This window comes from Polyodon spathula, chromosome 9 (assembly GCF_017654505.1).
Source record: "Polyodon spathula isolate WHYD16114869_AA chromosome 9, ASM1765450v1, whole genome shotgun sequence".
In the NCBI taxonomy this organism is placed as follows: Eukaryota; Metazoa; Chordata; class Actinopteri; order Acipenseriformes; family Polyodontidae; genus Polyodon; species Polyodon spathula.
The window spans coordinates 5,978,955-6,003,715 of record NC_054542.1 but is presented as its reverse complement, the minus strand read 5'-3'; the positions used below and the strand labels follow the sequence as shown (position 1 = coordinate 6,003,715).

Here is a 24,761-nt window from a genome sequence, read left to right as displayed (position 1 = left end):
TTGCTCATCATCTAACTGGGGAAACTTGTGCAATTAAATCATCCATAAACTTCTGAATGCAAGATGCAACAGACGAAAAAGAATAATGTTGATTTATTTAGGCACTCTACGACTTGACGAGAAAAAGATAACATTGGTTTATCGGAGTTCACTTTGTTCAACTTGGCACGGTAACCTTTTCACTTCCTTTTTTTAATCGTTGAGCTTTTTGCTGCATTACAGCCCTTTTTTCATTATTTTAAGTTGCCAGAGCATTTTGTTAAATGGCACATGTGCAATGCACAAACCTTAAGTGTATTTTTAGTTTGGTTTTCTGTTGTTGTTCTATATTTCTTACATTCAACTGTTCATTTTAAGCTACATTTTGACACAACAGTATTCACACACGTTCGGTCACCATCATGACAAGAAACAGGTTCTTCTATTCTGCTGGTGTTAATACCTCTCTGAACTTACAAGCATTTGTATTTGAACAAATTGTTATCACCCTTCTTGCAATTCAGTTTTATACAGACTGACATCATTAAAAGGGAGAGGCAGCCAGAAAAACAGTTGTCAAAACTTTTTTGTTGTCACATTTGCAACCATTTTAGTCGCAGTCTGGAGCCTGGGCAATGCCCCTCCTTCCTGACTTATATCTGGCATTAATTCGTTCTGAATACTTTAAACCCACCACAACTACTGAGTGGCAGCAAATTCCTACATTTCTATTAGAGGATTGTAACACGTTTGCGAGATTTAAAATGAGATTACAACTAGAAACAGAGCATTGTTCTTGCTTGCGAGATTTAAAGCTATATTACCGTTTGATAGGGAGGATGTACACACTTGTGGCATTTAAAACAGGATTACAAATTGTGCCGAAATGCAAAAAAAGTGCGTAGAAACACAAAAAACCCAGAAAAATAAGCTTGTGACCATAAGGATTTCATTGTGGGTGACAGCAAAGGAAAGAAGGTACAATTGAAGTGTGCAAGTACTGTCAAGTTACTATACATATTGTGACAGAAAAAAAAACAAGAATTTTGGAAAGTAACCGAAAACAATAATTTCTTACAGTACATAAAAAGCGAAAGCCCTGAAAAAAATATTTACATAAAACTCAAAAATAGCTGAAAACCGTAAATCACATAATTCAACATGGAAAATGACTATTGCGGTGATTAAATTTCCTGTGACAGTATGAGGTCAAGCCCTTTATTGCAAGATCTGTTGTCCTTTTGTAACTACTAGTCCAGAAATAAAATCTAATTTCTAGTAAAAGCAATGAGCTACGGGAAATCTCTTTCTGGGTTATTTACACTGCAGCAACAGTGGAGTTTGACTTCCAGCTGGTTACAAAGTTTAAGAAGGTCAGAAGGTCACTGGTTCAAATCCCACCTCTGCCACAGACTGAGCAAGTCACTTAACCTGTGTGCTCCATCCTGCAGATGAGATGGTAAATCAATGTCCTATTGTTAGTGACTCTGCATATAATGCACAGTTCACTGTGATGGTGATGGTGATCCACTATGAAAGGCGCTACATAAAAATAAAGATATTATATTATTATTCTTAAGCTGCTCTGCCACCTAGATGGCGCCATTGTGAAGGAAGACTGACTGTGGCTCACCTTTGAGAAACACACAAAAAAGACAAAGGGTACATTTTGACCTTCGAAGGTTCAGAACACAGTCGGAGGAAGGTTCGAAGCTTCGATGGTACTCATTTGCATAATGTACTGGTGACATCACCATAGCTACTTGTTTATATTTAATTGAAAATCTTATTTTACAGGAAGTCCATATAAATGGAATACAACATTCACATGTAGTGAAAAATATGTTATATAGAACAGTAATCATGTTTTTATAATTTAAATAAAAATAAAAATGTTGTTTATTTACACGTAATTGATGCTGCTTGTGATATAGACAGTAAGCTTGCATTGCAGCACCAACTGCAGCAGACCAAACAAAGTTTTATTTAACAGTCACCATTCCAAGCAGGTTATAAGTCACAGTCACATTTCACTACTATTAAAAATATTAACAATAATACTAATAATAATATGAACTTACGCTTGTCAAGTGACCCCGGAGTTTGGTTGTGCCTCCAACAGTTGCTTGCACAGTTTACATTCAACCTTTTTTTTTTTTGGTCATCTGGGCATTTAACAAAAAATCCCGAACAGCAGAGGGGTTTCGAGACATTTCTTTCACTACAGCTAATGCTATACAACGCTTTGCTGTCGAAATGGGAAATGAAGAAATGAAAGTTCTGCCCCCGGATAACATGAGCTACAGGGGGGAGGGCGGACGGTGCTCAGTTTTCAAAATTAAAATGATTAGTGTTAGCGTATATTTTGTATGTTTCAAACATATTCTACCACAGCACTTCTCTTACACTGTCTTGTACATGAGGTATTCAGTACATATTGTACTGAAGCACTACAACCGCTATAGGCACCTCCTAGTGCTTTGGCATACTGTACCCTGCTCCATACACAGCAGCGGCACCATACAGAGTTGCTACATATAACGATGCGGTAGTGGAATTTAATACAACAACTTCTGTTTACGTAATATGCACAAATCAAAAGACCGATTTGTGCATGCAAGTGACATTTAATGTGTGATTTATAGTATTTACACATTGTCAAACGGTTTCTGTTAACAGAGAAAAAAAAAAAAAAAACAGCGCGTGAATGTCACCTGTCGAACCTTCGAAGGCTGAAAACTACTTTCGAATTCCCAGCCAGCAAACGAACCTTCGAACACAGACCTTATTCATTTCAATCTCTATATTCGAGTATAGGGGTGTATGTAGGTCCTGGAAACCACAGAGGAAAAAGGTGTCCATTATTGCATCATACACATTTAACAAAGTCATCATAAAAGCTTTCATACAAACACTGCATGCAAGTTATTATTTATTTTGGTGTATATAGTTTTGTTAAAGGTAATCCGCTTAATCACAATGGGCACCCTGCATGAATTGTAATTAACGAATAATAAAATACACCTTGCGTATAAATCAGACCCCCACAGCCAGATTGCCACCCAATACATATAAGCGTTGCTATGTGGCTCTCTGGGTTGCACTATATAAAAGGCCAGCATTAATCACAGTGACTCTCCTCATTGCTTACCTTAGAGAAGGGAAATCACTGGACAGCACAGATCTTGGTGGCGCCACTGGTGGACGCTTTGGCAGTGGTGGTGGGGCCTGAGTCTCTTTTGCACCCATGATATAACGTTTTGCTGGCAGCGGTGGCACAACTTTGCTCGTCTGGTCCGGGGAACACTGCTCATAAAGATGAAACTCCTCAGAAACTGGGGAGGGCGTGCATTTCTTCAGGAGTTGCTGTTCTGAAGTTGTGGCCTCCAAGGGCAGTGTATCGGGGCATTGGAGATGCCCAGTGGCTACAGCAGGAGTGAATTTGATAGGTGGCCGATTGGGTGTCACCCTGGGTGGAATGGGAGGGGGGACCTTGTCATGGATGAGAGAGTCATTAGTTTTGGGGCTACCAGCCTCCATCGTGTCACCATCCATCGGCAAAGCATCCTGGGAGTCATTTCTGGGCGATAGGCTGCAGAATATGTTCCTCTTTTTGGGGACTGGCTTCTGGTTTTGTGGTTCTTCTGAAAAGATTTTGTCAAGGCTAGTCAGGATTCGCTTTTGGTGACCTGGGAGGACCACTCCTGCACGGTGAAGCTCCTCGTTGGTAACCCCCCGGCAGTCCGAGACGAGCGCATAGCCAAACCTCTCAAAGGAGCTGATGTACTGGCTCAGACGCAGCACTGTGAGCCATTCAGAGACTGGGAGAGAGGACTCCTCAGAAGACATGGCGCAACCTGAGGGGACAGAAGGAGCTTCCTCTGGTTTTAGGATAGCTGTGCTAGTTCATGGCCGTTTCCAAAATTAGTTTCTCCAGCCCAGGGGTTTAAGGAACCCTAGAGAAAAAGACACAAGTTAAAACTGGTGTTTACATATTTGGGTGGGCTGGGGGGAGAATTTCGTAGAAACCGACCGGCATTTTTAGCCCAATATATTACATTAACACTAAATCCACATGAGGATAACCCCACAGTGGCAGTGTGTGTAGATTTTGTCAATCTTTGACAGTACATATGGGGCCCTATTTTGAAGCAAGTGCAATGTCAAGGAGGAATGAAACTGTTTTAACTGGAAACAAAATCAAAAGCATCCCTGTTCCTCAGATTAAATGTTTTTATGAATACAGTACACATACATTAACATCACTGAAAATAAATGTCACAGTTTCAGACTTGTGAACACCATCCTTTCCTGGTGTGTTTTTAACGCTCAGGTTCTCATGTACTTTAATCACTACAGATAAGAAATAACCCTATTTAGGCAAAAAGAGGAAGTACTATAAGTGCAGTGTAAGAAATGAAAACAGCTTGAAACTCTTTTGCTTCCTTTCAGCTCTGAGAAATACTATACGCTACAGATATGGCCAAAAGTTGTGCATCACCACACAGAATTAACATTTTGCTTCATGAAGTGGAATGAAACCTGCTGAATAATGTTACGTTAACATACTGAACACACCGCTTTGTAGTTTCCCCTTAATGAATGCATTTCGAAAATCTCACATTAAATACTGTACTACTATTATGACTTTGCTTACACAATGTTAAATAAAATATCAAAAAGCTGTATGGACAATTTGTTTTTTTTTTTTTTTTTTTTTCAATTGTGTCTAAAATTCTAGGTGATGCAAAACTTCTGGCCAGAGCTGTACACAGAAATTGTCTTATTTCTTAATTCAGCTGTTTCCAACTTCCCAGCAGCTCTGTGCTCAAATGACTCAGCTGATAACAGGACAGATTTAAGCCTGCATTCAGCCGTTCTACATCTTTAAATAACCATTTCACAAGTCTATTATTTTGCCATTGGTGCCTCCATTTTTCACAATTGCAACAGCTCCTCATGAACCAACTCATTTGTTGTTTCAAGTTAGATAACTGCTTTGAAAATCTGCATCCTCATACAGTATCTAATAACCCTGAATAGTAAAGGTGCTCTTACCATTCACTAGTGGCAATTGTGCTGCGACCCTTCCGGTAGTCAGCTCAGTTACTATGTTAGATGAAAGAGGGAAGAAAGCCCCATGTGATCTGACACCCCCACCCCAAAAACTCACATGGCAATTGAGTTCTACAGTGAATGAAAAAAAATAATTGAAAATGAAAGTTAAATTAGAAACCCCCCTGGTCTTCCAGCATGCCAGTCACGCAATATTAGGTGCGACACACTAGATGCACATAAGCAGAGCGTTAGTTGTGTGCAGTTGTTCTGCTACAATAATGGGAACATGGAAGAATCTCATTGACTTGACGAGGAGCATGGTAACAGTCAGGTTAGGCTTAATTGGAAACCTCAAACTCTGCTCGCAGAAAGGTCACTAGAGATTCAGCCTGCAGAAGTTTGCAACTTTTGTGGAGAGTATTTGATGTGCTGTAAATGCCCCAATATCTATGATAATGCAAAAGACCCAATTATTTCCACTCCAACAATGGAATCTGAAATTTTAAATACTGTCAGTATATTATGTTTTCGGTTTCACAGCTCTACAATTTCAATAGAGCAAAGCCAAAGGACTGAGTAAAGGAAGTAGTGGTTCATTACACCCTTTAATTTTCTAACACTTCTGAAGTGTAACAAATTTTAATACTGGGCTGGATGTCCTATTATCAGATTCTAATCATCTCTGCCTCTACTTGGTAATATTAAAGTCTCCAGTAATATTAAAAGTAATTTAATATTAATTAAATGTGTATTAATTTTAATTAAATGTGTATTGCTGACTGTGTAACCTTGTGGAACATAACACATCAAAATTAAGACTGCCAGTAAGGTTTGTAAGAAAGTAATAGTTGTTTTGTAGTAATGGCCTACAAACCATGTACAACTGTGAAGAGTGTTTTCCTTTAAAGAGTAAGTAGTGGGGCTCTGAATAACATACAGCGCTGCACGTCCTGTTTAAATAACGTACCTGTAATTTTCCTTTTCAGTGTTAACATCCTGACAACTTTTTATACTTTAAACTCATGTTTCAAAGCTCTTTTCAAAATATCTGCTCTAGTGCACTGATATGTAATGAGTATTGTCCACACTGTCAAACAGGTCACACAGCAATAACGATCCATGATGTGGTAAGGAACAGAAAAGCCAGAGCACTTTTTTTTTTTCTGTTCTTCATGCAGTGATTTAGAGGAGTGTCACTGACAGAGCAGAGCTGTTTGAGCAGAACAGACAGGAAGAATAAAAACAAATGCGACACCTCGGATTTCTGTCATTTTTCAAGGTGTGTGTCTGAGAAGGGTGTATAATATACAGAAGTGTCTTTTGTGTTTTTCTGCAGCGTTTACAAACCACTAAAAATACATTACACTGTGTAACAATTTTTTTTTTTTGTTCCTGGGTAGTAAGTGTTATTTCCTAATTGCGTATGCCTCAAAAGTATAGAAAATGGCTATTACTACCCACAAACTTTGCTTTTGTGACCAGGACAGTAATATTTCAAAATATCACTACTTCCAATGGGAAAACGGGCAAATGTATGTCTTTTCGTTCACATAAAGTCAGAAAAAAACAACATATGAATCCAAATTAACATGTATTTATACTAAAGTAATACAAAAATGACTACAAAAGATTTAGAAGTGAGTAGTTTTTCGAGATTCACGATTATACTGTATTTACAGTATAATCGTAAGCAATTAGGAAATAACACTTACTACCCCGTTCTCAGTTTTACCCTGATGTTAAATGGAGTGGCCAAAATCTAAATGTTCTGTCCTCAACAATGAATTATCATGGATTTGCAAACATGTACGAAGTAAAAGCCTATCTGGTTATCTCAGAATCACCCCTAAAAATAGATGGCTGATACAACGTAAGTGGATTCTTTGGTAATATAAAATGCCTTTTTATATTAAAAAGCAGGTACAAAAGTAATTAACATAATAAGAGAGAGACTACCCTAGTATTATTAAAGTTCCAGTAGGAAAAAAGAATAGAATTTGCTTGTGCATAGCAGTAGCAAGCTAAAAACAGAGGTGACAACAGGAGTCACAAGTAAACCAATTGGCTAAACCTGCTGTTTACTACAATTCAGCTCAAACCACAAAACCACCCCACCTTGCAGACCCTCGACTCAGGACACAATGCCAAAGTGTCTCGCAGTATTCAGCTCTAACCACCAGATCACACTGCTAGCTAGAGCACACACGAACATCAGTACTGAACCATCTCAGAGACTCCTCAAATTCTTAAAAAGACCCATTCGCACACCGTCATAATCCTTTCACACAGCCACAGAGATCATGAGTGATCAGCTTTCAAACCTGTCAGTGAACAGATCATTCTCATGGCTACAGAAACCACTTTAACAAAATCTTGAAAAGAAGTGTCATGAAAAAACATGACATGCGGTATTTTTATGTTATTGCGGCTTCTGCCCATGACAGAAATACAGTCTGTCACGGTTTTCATGACATATCCTTTACATGTACATCCATGGCCAAAAGTTTGCATCACCTAGAATCTTAGGATTCAAACATAATTTAAAAAAAAAACATATATATGAGCATAACTTTGGTATTTTACTTAACAGCATGTAAATCAAAAACTGCTAAATGATATCGCAAGAGTCTACAGGAAGCCATAAGAGTAGCACAGTATTTCACATTAGATTTCGAAATGTCAACTTTTTCAATCTGTTGTCAGTTTCTCATTAACTACATGGAAACTACAAAGCGGTGTGCAATTCAATATCTTACCGTAACCCTATTCAGCAGGTTTCAATCAGCTTCATGAAGCAAAATTAGTACATTCTGAAGCCAATGTAAAACCTAGCTGTACAGTACTCCTGGTATAACGTCACGTGGCATGCTTTTTAATCCACACCCACTACAGTGCCAGCAGAGCTCTTCACACTGGCAGTGAAGTCAGGTCTGAGCTGTATCTGAACTACTTCGTGAGGTGCTTCAGAGCCCTCCTAAAATATGTCAGCTCTGTGCCAGCATAGGCAATTCACACAGCCCAGCATGCCCCTTCGATGCCAGCCTCAAGCTGTAATAACTTGTGTGTGTGTGTGACAAGGCCTTAAGAAGAAAAAAACCTTCGGGCAAGGGGCACCCAAGTGGGCAGGCTAGCATGGCTCACAAAAACAAACAAACAAAAAAAATACCCAAACTTGCCGTCCACCTGCTTTGGCAAAAACAGAAGTAGCAGCATGTAGGAGGAATGCAGTTGCTTTTTCAGAGCCTTTAGTAAGCCCTCCCTAGTATCATTCCTGTCTTTACCACAGTGCAGTAGACATTTCTTGAGTTACTAGTCTGTTACAGACACAAGACACAGCATTTGAGCCTCTTTCGGTATTAACATATTAACATGAACAATATCACAAGCCAAATTATTATCTTATCACAAAACAGTTATCACAACATTTTCCCTTATGATTATGGCATGAATGCCAACGCTACTGTAAAAATGTACTCTGTGCAAACAAGTAGCAGCTCCTAACTATATTTGTGAAGAAATCTGTTATAATACTTGGTTGGGGTATATGTTTGAAATCATTTCCAAATGGGGTTGTTATTCTCCCATTCTTACACGTGTTCCTCTTATTGCAATGCTCTGAATAGGTCAGCTCATGCACAGAAATTTTCATTTCCCTTCTTACCAACACTGAGATTACTCACTCAAGTCACACATCCACCTGCTTCAAATACAGAACAGCACGGCCATTTTTTGACAGTGTCTCCCCCCCCCCCTCCCCCATTACATTTTCCAGTGCATATTGCAATTTTCAATATGTTTCCATCACATTGTGTAATATCTGGTACATGGTGTATTACATACAACACAAACTGCAATGGGCATTACAACATTTCACAAGACCTTATTGTGAATTACCATTGCAACTTAAATTTATTTTATTTGGGAAAAGTAAAAAACGTCTTTACTCTGGGACAGTAAAACCTTTAAGCTAACAATTCATTTACATACAAGTACAGTTATTAGCTATAAAAAAATTAGGTTAACATTGTCTCTGTAGTTCTCTCTAAACACAAAAAGGCATACATCCATACGTACAAGTCTATACATACACACACGCAGATATGCGGCGGATACACATAGATTATCCCTCTATAAACACACACACACATACAAACTAATGCCAAAGTAGATATTCATTCTACACTCAATCCAGCAAAAACATTATGGCTTGAATAAAAGATTGTTCTACCCAATTATTGGTGAACAGTGTTTCTTTGGTGCTGAGACTTGTAAGCACAAACTTTAAATCCAATACCTTTTTTTGTTAATTCCTGTATATAACTAAGGCACAAAGCAAGCCACCACATTACCTTACAGCAGCTGAAAGCCCTTGGCTGTCAGTGGATGGCATTTATATTAACCAACAAGATTTACTGGCAGTTCCAACTGTCCTTCTTCAGACAGTTTGACAGCAGGTCTCCTCTCTCTCACCCTTTTCCCATTGAAAGATTGATACTATTAATCAATTAGAACTTCCTGATTTTGATTTTACAGGAACTTGAAAAATAAACAAAAAAGAAATGTGTGTGTGCCCGTATGTGTGTCAACACCACTGCAACTTGATAAGCAAGAAAGCAGACACACTTAAGGAGGCACCAAGCAGTTTGTTACCACATCATTCCACCTTAAAACAACCCAGAGTGTGTGCAACACTGTGGCTTGGCTGCTGCAATGAATTTTACTGTACTTCCTGATTTAATCATGTATATTCACTAGTGCTTCTGCATCCCAGTTTGATATCCTCTTATAAGCTTTTTATAATCTGGCTTGCTTTGACCCTCTTATTACAGAAATTTCAGTGAGCAATTAAATACTTGTAACTGCAATAAAACTAGCAAGAAACTACTCGGGGCAATATTTATACACCGCCTTCCTGCAACTAAATTTACAAGATTAGGAACTGCTTCTGCGCTTGCTTTAATATAAGTGCTGAATGAAGGATATAGCACCTGCATTAGATTCATTCTTATTTACACAGATGCAAATTTGTACAAGTTTATAGCTGACTGAACAAGCGTGGGTTTGGGAGGGGGGGGGGGGGGGGGGCAAGGCGTTGTAGACTGATAACACTCGATAGCAAAGGTTTTTTTTTAAAGCAATATTAAGTCCTCTGGGAATGCAATGAGTGGGTAGCGTCCAAATCTTTCTTGTACACAACCAATGTTCCTGCATATGAAAAAAAAAAAAAATTAAGCCAACCAAAGCGCCTTTGGATTCAGAACAGGAGGTAGCTAGCCTGTATTTTTAATATGTGTAGATCAAAAGTCTAGCGAGTGTAAATGGACCTCCACTTACTACAAAAACTGAAAGTCAGAAAGGGTGCATCTTTCAGTGTAAAGCACTGTAAGCTCAGGTAAGAACATGGAGCATGGACAAAAGTGCTGTGACCTGTGGACGGTCCTTTTACAAACACCTGCTGCCAAAAAAAAGGATTTTTAAAATGTAATTTAAACAATGTTGCACCACTATAGGTTTCTCTCCCACATGCATTAAACACTACCTACTTCCGATCGTTAGCTAGCAGACTGTCCAGTCAGAGCCAGAAAACATTACAGCTAAGGCACAGCTTTTAGTGAATGAAGTAACAACTTTGTATAATGCATATAAACATGGTTTGGTCTACTGACGTTTTTTTACATTTTACTGCCTTTTGAAAATGTATCTGCTGTGAAAACTTTCAAAACCTAATCTGCTGTGTAAATGTTCATTTCTTTTATTTTATTTTAAAAGAATGATACACACATCACAAACCACAGAAGATATCACAACTCACAGAGGAGGTGAGGTACTGTACCTCCTTGGTTGCCAGGGAGACGCACATTTTTAAACCCAGCCTCACCTCATGTTACTGGCCAAAGCAGAAAAGTAAAATCAGAAACATATACTGGGTACTGGACACATAATTTCTAAAACAGCAAACATCTATACCACAACTTTAGTTATTTCAAAATGACCGGTGTATAAACATATTCAAAACACACACACATTTTCACAACGACTGCAACTATGCGTGCAAATGACATTTATTGTGAATTTATTCCACGTGAACAAGCAACTCGCATGTACATAACGTGACCTCCTCTGCCTCCCAAACACCACCAGTTTCTTTACATTTCTGTCTGCTGACTAAACTTTGATCCGTGAAGTCACTGTGTTCAGAGGTCTGCCTGTCCCCTGCTATAATCATCTTTCTGTGTGCTTGAGAACAACAGAGCATTCTCCAGCACACAAACAGGGCAAACAATCAACAAGAGAACCCACAGCCTAGCAACACATTTCTGCACCCCCCCACCTCCCCCTCCCGTTTGCACAAGCAAGTCCGAAAAAACACCACAGCAAACAAACCCCGCAGAAGGCAGTACTGCCACCAGCAAGGCTTTCAAAAGAAGACAGTCTCTCGGCCAATTAAAGAGCTTGTCTTACAAAAAAAAAAAAAAAAGGAACTTCTGCAAAACACACATCACACATTCTCCTGACACCCATACATTCTCAATGTTGTGACATTTAGCCACCTATCCTCTAGCTAATTATCTTTACCATATTAGTGGCCCAGATGCACTGTAAATGGACAGGATGTTTTGTACTATAACTTAACTACCCTTAAACCACAGTTGTGTTTTAGTCCACATTGCAGTTAGTGCCAAGTGTCTGCAACCATGGTAACTGATGTTGCTTCTGATTACTGGACTGCTTTCCGTTAATCATTTTTCTTGTTAGACTTTGCTCCAGTACAAACAAAAGCATTTTGATTACGCTGAAAAAAAAAAAAAAAATAGAAATGAAACAACTGAACACTTAATTCCTTAGTAATCAGTATAAAGTTGTATAAAGTTATATAAAGTTGCAAATTCTAATTTTTCATACATTCATCAAGTCTAATATGAATAGTTTTACTAGCGGCAAAAACAATAAATAAATAAAAGTTATTTAAATACCGTAACTTTCTTACTGAAATGTTACTTTGGCCCTAGAAAGCTTGCTGGCACTAGATCCAAAGCTACAAACAAGACCCTCATGCACCAGCGTTTCTCATCTTTATTTATCTTCAAAGCTTTCACAAAATGTGACACCTTGATATGTAAGCAGATTAGAAACCAACATTCTGTCAAGTTTAAAAATAAGTGTCAAGAAAGTACATGTGGATGTGGGGCGGCAAACCGTTTAGAGCAAACTGGTGGAGATTAAGAGATTACGATTAAAATAATTTTATTGCAATCTTTGAAAAAAAAACAACCTGCTGAGTTTGCAGACTATACCAGTAAATCACTTGCTGTACCTTAGTTCAAAAAGCAGCGTGGCCTGGTGGCTAGAACCGAGTTGCAGGGTTTGAGAAAACTGTGGCATACATGTTATTAGAAAAATGCAAATTACTGTAACTGCAGACATTCAAGTGCAAAATATTTTATTCTGAACACATACACATTAATTGTGTCAAATAAAGCAAGTTTCTCACTGAAGCCATTGGGGCTGTAACATGTCATGTGATATACTGCATACGACGTGTCACCCATTGTGGACTGGCTGTAAATGAGTAGAAGTCAATCATGTACAGCACTGCTGGTTGTCTCACTAGTTGGATGAAACTGCAACTGGGGACCACAGTGTCACGAATCTTTAACCCAGAATAAGGGCTGTGAACTCAGAAAAGGCGTCAATCAACCGGCATAATCTCCCAAAACACAGTGTTCAGGACCGAGTGGTTAATTAGGAAAGCCCCCAGCTGGGTTATTCCATAAACATCTTCCAGGTGACCTCCTCCCTCCATGAGCTGGAACATTCCTGAGGTGGTAAACCAACAGAAACCCCTCAAAAGCTCATGTGATGAACTTGCTGTGCCCCCTGACCTGGGGTAACAGACAGTCTCCCCAGCACCCATTTGAAGGGCTCGGCTGCTCCCATTCGTCGCACTCATGTTAACAGACCCACAAGTTCCTACTGTATGAAAATGGGCATTTTATCAGCCTGCAGCACTGAGTCACAGACCTGAGCCTGGAAAATGTGAGGAATCAGTGTGCTGGGTAACTGACAGCCACTCGAGGGAGTGAGTCAGTGTCTTTACTGCTGCACAGGGTCACAGCTAAGATAACACTGCCTTCAAAAAGCTACATTTATTAGTTCCTTCTACCAGCCCCACCAGTGTGGGAATGTACAAATGAAATGATCTTGAGAAATAAGACGCTGAGTAACATGTCAAACAGATCAGAGAAATGAGTCCAGAATTAAAACCTTAACAGCCAGTGCTTTAAAAGTCACTGTCTGCCATTGCTTACTTCTGAACCTAAATCATATCTGAAATAACTTAATTAACAAAATTATAGTAGTTTTTAATACTTGAACTGTATTATATTCAATTTCACATTAGACCTATCTTTGTGCCTTGTATTTTTACTGTTGACAAAATAATTTGCACAGACAAGCAATTATACTACAGTCAGCACTCGGACATCCGATATCCAGATACAGCTAAATGCAGCTAAAACAAAGCAAAAGAGACAAGCTTAGGTAATGTAACAGTTAATCATGAAACAGTTCTAGATACTGTGATATATTTATTTTTTTTTATCTGTGATCTTTAGTTGCTTTTGCGTATTTTCATTTGCAAGTGAACTGTGACGTTAGGGCCTTATCGAGCACTATATTTCAATATTGACCTGGGATACTGTTTTAATTCTGGAAACTGTTGTTGGTTTTGCTAAACTGCATTGCCTTTTACGTTTTACGCAGTTCTGTGCATGGATAACATTTAGATGTTTTTTTGCTGTTAGGTCATTAATGGGAAATTTTACCACTACAATATTGACCGGATTTAAAAGTATGTACTGTATTACAGTTAACATGTTGTCTCTATTTTTGTCAAGTGATATTTTCAGAATCATATCGTTCTGAATTAAAATACTACTTCTGTTGAAAAGTACTGTACCAACAAAAGCAATACAGTACATCTAAATGGAAGCCTAATTATTTTAAAACACAGTCCTTTCAGCTATGTATTTTTGATATTGTATATTTTTTGTTTTCCCTGAAAGGGTTGGAACGGGCCAAAATGAAATAATCAGACATGTGTCACACACGTTCAACCGTCACTGAAGTCAAAATTTTATAGGGTCTGATATGTGAGTGCTGACTGTATATATAATACAATTGATTGACATGTTTTACTATTACTCTGGCTCCTGTACCCCCATAACAAGTTGTCTGAACTTTGACTGAAATCAGCTGGTAAACAACATTATCACTGAGAGAAACAAAGCCTCAGCACTGGTCGTCTATTGTGATTTATTTAATGTATCTGAAATGTCCATACAGTTCTCACATCATCATGAACATGAATAATCTTCTCCCCGCACTGACTCAATCCTTCACATGGTGCTACAAGTTTCAAAACATGCTTAAATCTGCCATTTTCCAGGCACAGGTCTCTGACTCACTGCACTTGCTACATACAGTCTGTAGAATTATCTTCGAAACAAGCCAACAGCATTGAAGCAGAACGGGCTACTGAAGAAAGGGCCTCTCTGACATCTTAACCCCAGGTTAAATGCAGCATTAAAGACCAATCCCTCAGGTCCATTTTTTATAGCCCTACACACTGCTTTACTGTATCTCATCCCCCGAAATCCCAGTGCTCTGTGAGCAATATCGCTGCCTCACAACTACATATACTACTCAGTATAACACGATGGATTTTAAGAAAGGCGTTGCTGACACCATCAAAACAACTGCCTGTCAGGCACCACAGCTATTCGGCAAAGTGAGTTAACTGCAGGGGGCCGCTCAGTCAGAATAGTGGTCAAGGTCTAGTATCTTTACAAAGTTACCTACATATAAGTCTTAAAGGAAATATTTCTGATATGTAATGTGATGTAATAATAAAGGCCTGGTTTATACCTATATGTTGAAATACACAGACAGGTTGTGTGCTGTACGTGTATACTTACAGTATAGCGTTTACTTAAATCGACACCGATACCGTGGAACTGTAGTAAAAAATAAAGAAAAAACTAACAACACAAAACACAAAAACTGCAAGAGTTAAACTAGCATGTAAATCAAACATTTCAGTCGATTTATGCGCAACTACTTTCTGTAACAGAAAGGGCCATGAAAACGAGTATTTTATATTAAGATTTAAAGTAGAAAATAATTAAAAGCTATTAACGTGGTGGCCAGCGAGTACAGTAATCCACTCCAACACACTTCGGTATAGCTATACATTATGCGATTACAAATGTAAATAGAGAGTATTTTACACAACTGCCTGAGACTAGTGCCACCAGCATCTCGGAATGTCCCAAAACAAACTCCCAGACTGGCAAAATGTAACAATGTACCACAATGCAACAGCATTTACACTGTACACAAAACAGACTATTCAGATCTGTGCGCAGAAACTGTAATTGTGTGTGTGCGTGTGTTATATAATACATAATATATACATAATATAGTTATAAATACATAATTTTCATTTAACGTAAAAAATGAACACGAATCTTTTTTTTTATTACTTTTTTTTATTGAATGATCTGTTACTTTAAACAAATAAGCCTCTTGTGGCACATAAATATTGAAATTCCGACGAGAATCACTGCCATTATTTAAAAGTTTCCTTTTTCTCTCTTTTTTTTTTAATTGCGTTTTCACTCTTACCTTATCCTCGGTAAAACGGGTACTTTCTTTTGATATTCCTACTGTCGGCTCTTAGTTAGACGCGCTTCTCTACCGACTGCTTGCTCTGCACTTTGATTTTCTTACGTTTGTTTTCCAAAAATAACATACGGTCATTAAGAGAAAAGAAATCCCAAAACTTCCGCCGCGCCGTCACGTGATTGGATAATAAACTTTTTTTTTTTTTTTTTTCGGAAATCTTCGACTCCTCCCGGTTCTTCTTAAGGGTGAAGAAGTGTCGTTTTCTACAAAATAAAATTGATGTATTTTGATATTACAAAGTATTTAAGCAAATGTGTTTTTGTATATTTTGGCAGTGATAGCTCCATTGTTCGATCTTTAGACTGCAGAGTTCGTGTACCACGTAATGTTTAAACTGAAAGATAGACAGCGATATTACGCTGGCCTGAATCCCAATACCAGCGGAAGGACCAGCGTCCTAAAAAAACAAAGTAACACCGCCCCTCGGAAAGATTGTGTCGGTAATTGGCGGCGGGTTAGAAAATGCTTTGAACTCCAAAATTAACCGTACCTACAAACTAATGTCATGTCTCTAGTGCTATTCTAGAAAACATTTAACGCCACCTACAAAAAAAAATATATATGTTGAGGAAAGAATGCCCCCAATAATAATGCTTGCTGCATCTATTGTTAGCAACCCTTTATGGAAGAATATACCTTTTGGGATAGTGAGTTCCACAAAATAATGTTTTCAGTCTTTCATTTTGTCTATGAAGCTTCCAGTTCAGTCAATGCCGGTATCATCAAAAATAAATATTATGTGTCATGTCATAAATATATCTACATTTCTAAAACATTTCTATGAATAATATATAACAGGATGTTATTAAAATGTTGCATATGTAGTCTGGCTACTGCAATTACTTTCTGAAATGCAATCAAATGCTGTATCACTATATTTAAGATCAATTTATTGTTCACATTCATAAATGCCATTGAAAACAATGTGTTACTGGGTAATGATCTCTTTTTGCTATAGAAGAATACTATTTAAAGGGTATAATAGATTTGATAAAATAATCTCCAACTGGCTAATTGAGGGTCACATGACCAAACCAAGTTTATGCTGTTGCCCAATATCAGTCCATAGTCAAGTGGTCTCTAGTGCCCTCTGACTCTACCCCACAATAAAAAAGGAATTCCAGCCACAGCATCACAGGCACTGACTGCAGTTTTCTTATCATAGTAGAAAACTTTCCCATGGGTTGAAAAAGTGACCTCTCCAGAATTCAATAAATCCAAAAGACATTGAGATTACATGAAGCATGCTAGTCTCCATGCCAATCAGCTTCTGTGCCAAAATATTTAGTTTGTCTGTATGGGGTTTGCATGTTCTCCCCGTGTTCGCGTGGGTCTCTAAATTGCCCCTGTGATGGACTGGCATCCCGTCCACGGTGTAGTCCTGCCCTGCGCGTGTGTCTGCCGGGTTAGGCTCTGGTTTACCGCTATAGGATTAAGAGGTTACAGTTTAAATTGTTTTCATTGATCACCCTGCCTAAAACATGTCACAAATAATCCCTGTTGTTCACAAAGGTTGCATCATGGCTCCCTCTAGTGGTATCAGCTTTCTGGTCCATATTCAAGTGCTTGGGAGAATGTACTGCCCCAAATGTTCGATCTTGGACGCGTCAATTTAGTGTCAGCCTGGAAAAGAAAACGCCCCTGGTTATCACATCGGACATATCGGGCTTTTACTTGAAAATAAGTTAAAAATATGCATTTTGCAAGCATGACCTCTGTTTCTCTCTCCAATCACTCCTCCCCTCTCCGTCTCTGTCATGCATTTTTCAAAGGCATGTTCCTGTTAAACTGCATTTCCAAAAATAGATCCCTTCATCCACATTAACCTGAGAAGCTTGATACCGTATCGGATCTCGGCTTCTAGTGCACATACTGTACTCCGTGATTAATGGGAATGTGTTGATACTGCATCATGGGACACGGTGCAGTGTATGACAAGTCTTGCGCGGCTTTTCTGGTTGTAATCCCACATTTCACTGGCTCTGTAAATATGTATACACATACTACTGCACTGACTTGGTAGTTCCACTGCATAGCCATTGAAAATCACCTGGTAAGGACATTCATACATTTAAACATTTTCTGTACATTTTGAATAACGAGTAAGTTGCTTCAAAATGACATTTTATTTATTTTGTACATTATTTCATTGTGTTTGCCGTCATTCTGAGTGCTCCCACATTTAGTTATTTACAATTGGAAATTACTGTCTGGAGAAATCCTAATTGCCGGGAGTAAACTCCGTTCGAAGCATGTAACCTTTTAACTCTGTCAGTCCCATCTGCTTTCTCTGTGTGTGTACAGTAAAGTAAGTGTGTCTAGCAGAGTTGAAAAGTCACATTGTCACATGATTTGAATTTAACGAGGAAGTCTAGAAGCCAGATAAACTCACTGGAGTCAAAAAACACAGAACCATTTAGAATGATGGCAAACTGAAAGTAGTAAGTGAAATGTAGGACCAGGATCATCTAGTTATCTGGCACTTATGGACACTTTGTTTTGCTGGTAATAATAATAATAATAATAATAATAATAATAATAATAATAATAATAATAATAATAATAATAATACGCTCCTGAACTGAGCTGAGAAAAGGCGTTTCATTTTTATTTATTTATTTATTTATTATGGGCACCATTGTATTTGAAGAATAAATAATAATTCTACAAATACAGGCATGGTCTAAAATAAACACAACTTAAACATACCACAGCCTAGCTCCAGCAACGTCCTTCAAAGGAAGTCATTTTGTCTTGTTACTAGAGGGCGATATTGCACTTCAGTTAAAACTAGCCTCTACAGTTACAGTGGGTCAAGATAGACTGAAGAAAAAAAAAAAAGTATAAAATGCGCCACACGTGTACTCCCTCAATTAAGCCATTAAAGCCAATAAAGAAATGTGTTTGAAATAATCTTTGCGTGATTGGAAATGGCCATATGTGTCACTTTTAAGAGTTCTGAGCCCAGTTTTTTTTTTTAAATAACTTGATGCTTTTCAAAATGCTTTCATGTCCACGTCCATTCACAACTGAAGTTTTTTTTTTTTTTTCTCATCATGAAAAATAACAATTGTACGATTGCAGATACAATGCACGCCCCCCCCCCCTTCAAGTATTAGGAAGAAAAGCTACACTTGCAGCAGAATACAAACAAACAGTGAATACAAACAAACAGGAAAGACAATAGGGTCTACCTTGTGGTTGAGTTAAAGAAAACGGTAAGCAATGAAAGAACGCATTCAAGTCACCCGGAAATCATCTTACAATATAAAATAAATAAATAAATAAATAAATAAATAAATAAATAAATGAAAAAGGCTTGACGGAGGGACACTGCATCAAACAGCAGAAAAGTGCGCGAGTAAGAGAACGACAATGTGTCTTGCTTTATTGCAGCCCCCAAATTAACTATTTTCCTTTTCGAGGCGTAACATCCCATGTACATAATTGAACGTTTTGTATTATCGTTGTACAGATTTAACAGCCAAAAAGGGAAAGTCTCCCGTACCTAAGGGGCTAAACCTACCCTCTTTTCCCTTTATCCCCGCCCACCTTGGCACGGATTGTTTGCATGTAAAAAAAAAAAAAAAAAAAAAAAAGACAAAAGTCACGCAAATCTCAATTATGACAAGAAAACAATACACACCCGGGCGACATTACAATAGAAATTGGAAGAAGTGTGTTTGAAAAAAAAAATAAATCGTTGCGGGATTGAAAATTGGCATATGCGTCCATTGTAACAGTCGATGGACTGGTTCCTGAGCTGAAGAAACTGGGAGAAAAGTTTGGCAAAAGTTTGAAGCTTTTTTTCTCTGTGCATGGATGGAAGGCTAACACTAACAAATGCAGGGGAAAAGTCCAGCAGAGGTCAGAATGCAGTGTTTGCTTGCTTGGATTATCGTTTAATTATCTCAGGTTCTGTGGTAAGTACTTTTTTTTTTGTTTGGAAGTGTATGCAGAAAACAGAAGATGGGGGATTAAAGCTATCGCTTTTATGGATTACAATGAAAGAAAAGATTGGGTCAGTGAAATAAAAAAAAAATTGGAAAAACGCAGATAAAAGGACATACAATGGCGGGAATGGAGCCGGAGAAAAAGGCGACTGTGTATCGAAGCGTTTCTTTTAAAAAACTGGAAAGCTGGAGCGCAAATAAAACGAGTCTGACTTCAGAGAATGAACAACACAAATCAAAAGGTTTACCGAGCTGCGCCCATCCCCCTACAGCAACAGCAGCAGAGAAAGTGCAGCCCTTGGCTACGCGTTTCGTCAGTGTGTCAAGAAAAGTTTCCAAAATCTCAGCCGCTAGCGTTTCAACCACAGGTTTTAAGAAAAGCACTCCTCATTGCATTTCGCCTTCAATACGCCAGCTTTCTGAGCGCTTTACTGGTATAAGAAGAGAAAGGACGGGCACGTCAGCTGCTACCAGCATTAGTAAGACTGCTGCCGGGGTCCCGAAATACACAATTCAGCAAAGAAATACAGCTTGTGATGAGGGGCTACCTCCACAGAAGCAGCAGGAGGGGAAAGCAGCTTTGCTGGTCTCTGGTGAAGATTTATTAGAGACTTCTGCGTGCAACGCTCAGGAACAAAAACATTCCATTTGTGATTCGATTACAACCCCGGGGATTGAACAAGTTCAAAGTGAGACTGTTGCTACTAGAACTGCCGCTTTAACCACCAAAGACGCAGGTAAGAAAGACTCTTTGCAAACTACTTCTGTTGGTTTCATTGGGGCTGTAAACACAGAAGACGATGTTTTTGTTGCTGGGACTCTCGGTTGCAAGCCGCAGCCAAACACTAGTTCAACAGCAGACTGTACCTGTGCTGAAATGACATACTGGCCAAGTGTTACAAAAATGCGCAAATTGTTTGGGGACGGCCATAGGAAACAACACAGGTCTACATCACACGCTGATGATCTTAAGTCTGTGAGTCAGCATGTTGCTATTTTAAAAGAGAGTGGGCTTGCAGATATAAAAGAGACACCGCCAAAACATTGGCATGCAGCTGACCATGATAGTAACCTGTGCTGCATGGAAACAAAACAAACATTTCAAAGCAGCAAGGAGGCAAGACATTTGGAGATGGACGCCGCTACCACCCCCCTTTCCAATGCAGTTCCCCACCGCAGCCAGCAGTCACCTGAAGGATACAGAACTAGGAGTCCTGACATGAATGTAGATCATTGGACTGGAAAGTTAAATAGTGACCCAAAGCCCCCTCCCCCAACACCACCGCCCAGGAGCAGCTCTGTTCCGTTTTCCCTGAAAATGCACTCGCTTTCCTTTGGTCTGCAACACAAACAAGAGGCAAGACAGCAATCAGATAGTTTACATTCTTTGCATAGTTCTTCCAAGCCACCCCCTGCCCCCCCTGCTCCTGCCAGCAGTAAAGTTAGCTCCAGTGAGGAGGACGATTCCTACAGCAAAGGCAGCTTCCCGTTTCTGTATAGTAGTGTTAGCAAGAATGGCTCCCGGGCCAGGTCCCTCGGGAGGTCTTCTGGCAGCGAGGAGGACAGCTCGCTGCCAGTAGCCCACAACAGGGACAACATCAGGCGGAGATCCCTCAGGAAAAAGAAGAAGAATGTGTTGGGGAGCAGAGATAATGGGGAGTCTGATGACAGCGATGATGGACCAGTGATGGAGCCCTTAGAGAGACGCCAGCGCCCCTATGACTTGGACTATTTGCAGTGCAAAGATAGTGAGAGATCCAGATCCATGTACAATGCCACTATGGGGGCAGACCATGCCACTTCTTTTACCTCACCACCTCGGGAGCGCAGACCTTGCCCCTCCCTGGAAAGCAGTAACCTCTCCCAACGTTCTGGAGATGCTGAGAGCTATAAAAGGCATCACAGGGGTGTGTCCGAAGGTGGCATCAGCCCTGCAGGTTCTTTCCATGGATCTTCAAGGGATTCGCCCATCCCAGGGGTCTCCCGCATTGCCAAAGTCAATATTCCTTCATTTTTGGACAGCCCATGCGGTTCTAGAAACAGCAGCAGGCATTCTAGCACAGAGACGCTTAAAGAAGAAGACCAGCGTACCACCAGCTCTGCTGTGACTACTTCTAAAAGCTTCCACGGCAATTTTACCTTGTACCGCTATCCCAGCTTCAGCCACTGTGACATTATTTCCAGACCCCAGGGGCGAGTTCGTCCGAATCTGCCGTTTGGTAATGTTCAAGGCAAACCTGACTATTCAGCAGAAAGCAGAAGCCACCACCATCACGTACTTGTGAGTGACAAGTCGAAGCACAGGATGTCTATGTCGAATCCTGACATTGCATCAGAGACAATGACATTACTTAGTTTCCTCAAAACCGACCTTTCAGAGCTGAGAGTGCGAAAAAAGGGCAGAGGTGTTGACACAAGTGGTGGCAACTATCGAGACAGTTATCAGAACATGTTAGCTCATTCACCGACGTATAGAACCAGGGGAACCCCAAAGAGCTCTTATCACCTGTCTCCTCATGGTCGCCCGTCTCTTAAAGACCTGACAGCCACACTAAGGCGGGCCAAGTCATTTACTTATTCTGAAAAGCCAGTGGGGAGATCAGACAGGGAAACAGTGAAGCCAAGCTCCTCTGAGCTGATGCTGTCTAGCATGGGGGACGGCGATGCTGCCATATCAGACAGGGAAGTGGAAAGTGATGTGGGTCAAAGAGATGATGACGGCACGCTGCCCTACCAAACACAGGACCAGTATATCCAAGAAGCCAGACAAGTGTTTAAAGATATTAGCCAGATTGGGACTCGGGAGGAGTATAGCTATGGAATGGATTACAAGGAAGGTGAAAGTTTCAGAGAGATTGAGGAAGCTGATGGACAGCTGCAGAAGGAGATTGGTGCAGCATTTTTGGTGGAAAAAAGAGAAAGTGAGAAATGCTTAAGGAAAGGGGAATCTGAAGAAAACTTGTCCTGTGGGAAATCAGTGGATGAACTCTCTGGCCACGAGTCAAGTTTGACTGATGAAGGAATCGTGACTGAGCCTGAGATGGGTCCATGTGGCAGTGCTTTGGGCAAGGACATTTTGGGGCAGCCGTTGACAGTGTGGAAACAGCCCAGCAGTGCCCTTCAAAGAGAGGACCAGTCTGATCTACAACCTGGAGGAAACCCCCCTCCATCCGTGCCAGCAGTCAGGACAGACAATGAGAACATGGCAATAGCAGGGGAGACACCTTGCAGTAAAAGTGCTAGCCAAGGGCCACTGGAAGCCCCTTCAACCCCAAGTGCAATTCGTAGAAGGAGGACATTTTCATCTGCAGGCAACAATGGGTCAGATTCCAGTAATGGAAGCAACGGTGAATCAAGCGGAGAAACTTTCAGGTCCCTTAGCGACCCCATGCCACACAGGAGGTGCTTAATCTCAGAAGATAACAATAACTTTTCAGTGGACAGCAACTTACTGGGCTCTCTGAACTCCAAGAGTGGAATCCCTGAATTTTCTGCAACTGATTTGTATGAGTGCACAGGAAGTGCAGCCAGCGACCTGTCTGTTTGTAGCGATGGCCTGAAGGATTACAATACAGTAATTCAGAGCATAGTTAGCGAGCCAGGGGCCATGGATAAGCTGATTGACGAGAAGGGCAATGGGAAGATGGTCAAGAAGAAATCCTTTAGCGATCCCAGTCGCCGTGGGGAGTCGGACACTCCTGGATTTAAAGGCCCAAGCGAACCCATCAACGAAATGGAGCAAGCCATTCTGCCATCCAGCAGCGAACCCATTCTCTCAGAACAGTGGGATGAGGTGGGAGAGCTGGAGGAGCTTGGCAGACAAGACAGGAAACCTTGCTCCCAATCTGAACATGTGCTGCCCTCATACCTGGAACAGGATGCACTGGAAGGGGCCTCTGGCTTTCCTTTCGACCCAAAGCTGGCTGAAGTCCTGTCACCCCGCATGATGAGACGCAGCAACAAGAAGCGCAACAACCGTGCCACGCATCAGGAGGGGAAAGAGCAGCAGCAGCAATTAGCTGAAACTGGGCACCATCAACCCGACAAGCCCAGGCCTGCCTCCAAGCATGTGAGGCATGCTAGCGAGCCTGCCACCTTTATCCCCATCATGACCCCCGAATCCCACTTGTCTCAAAGCCATCCAGTTCACATAACTGCCCCTGAACCTTCTAGGCAACCCCAGAAACCGTTCCACATCGTCCAGGCTCCGTCTTTGGAGGACGTTACCAAGCAGTACATGTTGGCGCTGAATTCCGGCGACTCGCCACTGCCTGCTGCCACGGATACTTCAAGGTCTACACCTGTCACTCCAACTACAGCAGAGCCTAAGTTACTGCAGAAGCCCAGCGAAGAACTGAACCCCACAGCCAACAAAAGCAAGCCCCAAGTGGTGAGTGAGAAGATTGTTTTTGTAATTATTATTTTATTCAGTATGGATAATTTAAAGATTTGGAATCAGGTTGAGTAATGAGCGCAGAGCACTAAACGCAAGCCTCACGATTATGTGTACTCATTATATTGTGCTAAAAATGATTAGCTGTGAGAAAAGGACTGTAAAGGTTTCAACTTGCACGTTTCTTGACTCAAACCAAGGCACTGGACAGATCTGTATTATTACAAATGCTGGTCGTCGGGGCATTTCTGTTAAACACTTTAACACACTTGTTAATTGCATTCATGGTAAGCGGTGAGTTAAAATATTCTTGCCTGGCTGGCTTCAAACCCAGATAACAGACGCTGGCATGTATTGTTGATATGGCTAACCAGTGGATAGAAGTTGTATTTTAGCCTAATAAATAAGACATTTTATGATTTCGAAGAATTTGGGCTTTTCATCTACAGCTGGTTTCTATAAGCAGTGCAGATGGAGACTGTCCACTATCTGGCGAAAGAATGACATCATGATGACTCAATGGCTTATCACTGTATGAATCTGTTCTCTCTTTACTGTTTATTATGAATACACTTTGCCAACACCACAGTTTATTTTTCGGATCTGGTGGTTTAATCAACGCAGTGTCTAAA

General features: G+C 40.2%; 2 protein-coding genes across 6 annotated transcripts in view; one reads left to right on the top strand and one right to left on the bottom strand.

The window, feature by feature from the left end:
• The window catches only part of LOC121320362 (arf-GAP with Rho-GAP domain, ANK repeat and PH domain-containing protein 1), a 34,983-nt gene extending 18,822 nt beyond the window's left edge, over positions 1-16,161 (bottom strand). The window contains exons 1-3 of one of the 5 annotated variants that reach the window (XM_041258600.1): positions 15,724-16,160; positions 15,015-15,053; positions 3,131-3,935 (exon numbers count right to left, since the gene is read on the bottom strand). In XM_041258600.1, the coding sequence (XP_041114534.1) occupies positions 3,131-3,828 (698 nt within the window). In that variant the 5' untranslated portion in view covers positions 3,829-3,935; positions 15,015-15,053; positions 15,724-16,160. Of the gene's footprint in view, positions 1-3,130; positions 3,936-9,386; positions 9,585-15,014; positions 15,054-15,723 lie in introns of those variants that run through there. The other 4 variants (XM_041258601.1, XM_041258598.1, XM_041258599.1 and 1 more) reach the window with 4 other exon arrangements.
• A 2,955-nt stretch (positions 16,162-19,116) lies between these two features.
• On the top strand, positions 19,117-24,204 carry LOC121321252 (rho guanine nucleotide exchange factor 17-like). The gene has a single exon (XM_041260153.1). The coding sequence runs from the start codon at positions 19,855-19,857 to the stop codon at positions 24,202-24,204; it is 4,350 nt and encodes a 1,449-aa protein (XP_041116087.1). The 5' UTR covers positions 19,117-19,854.
• Positions 24,205-24,761: the final 557 nt, after the last annotated feature.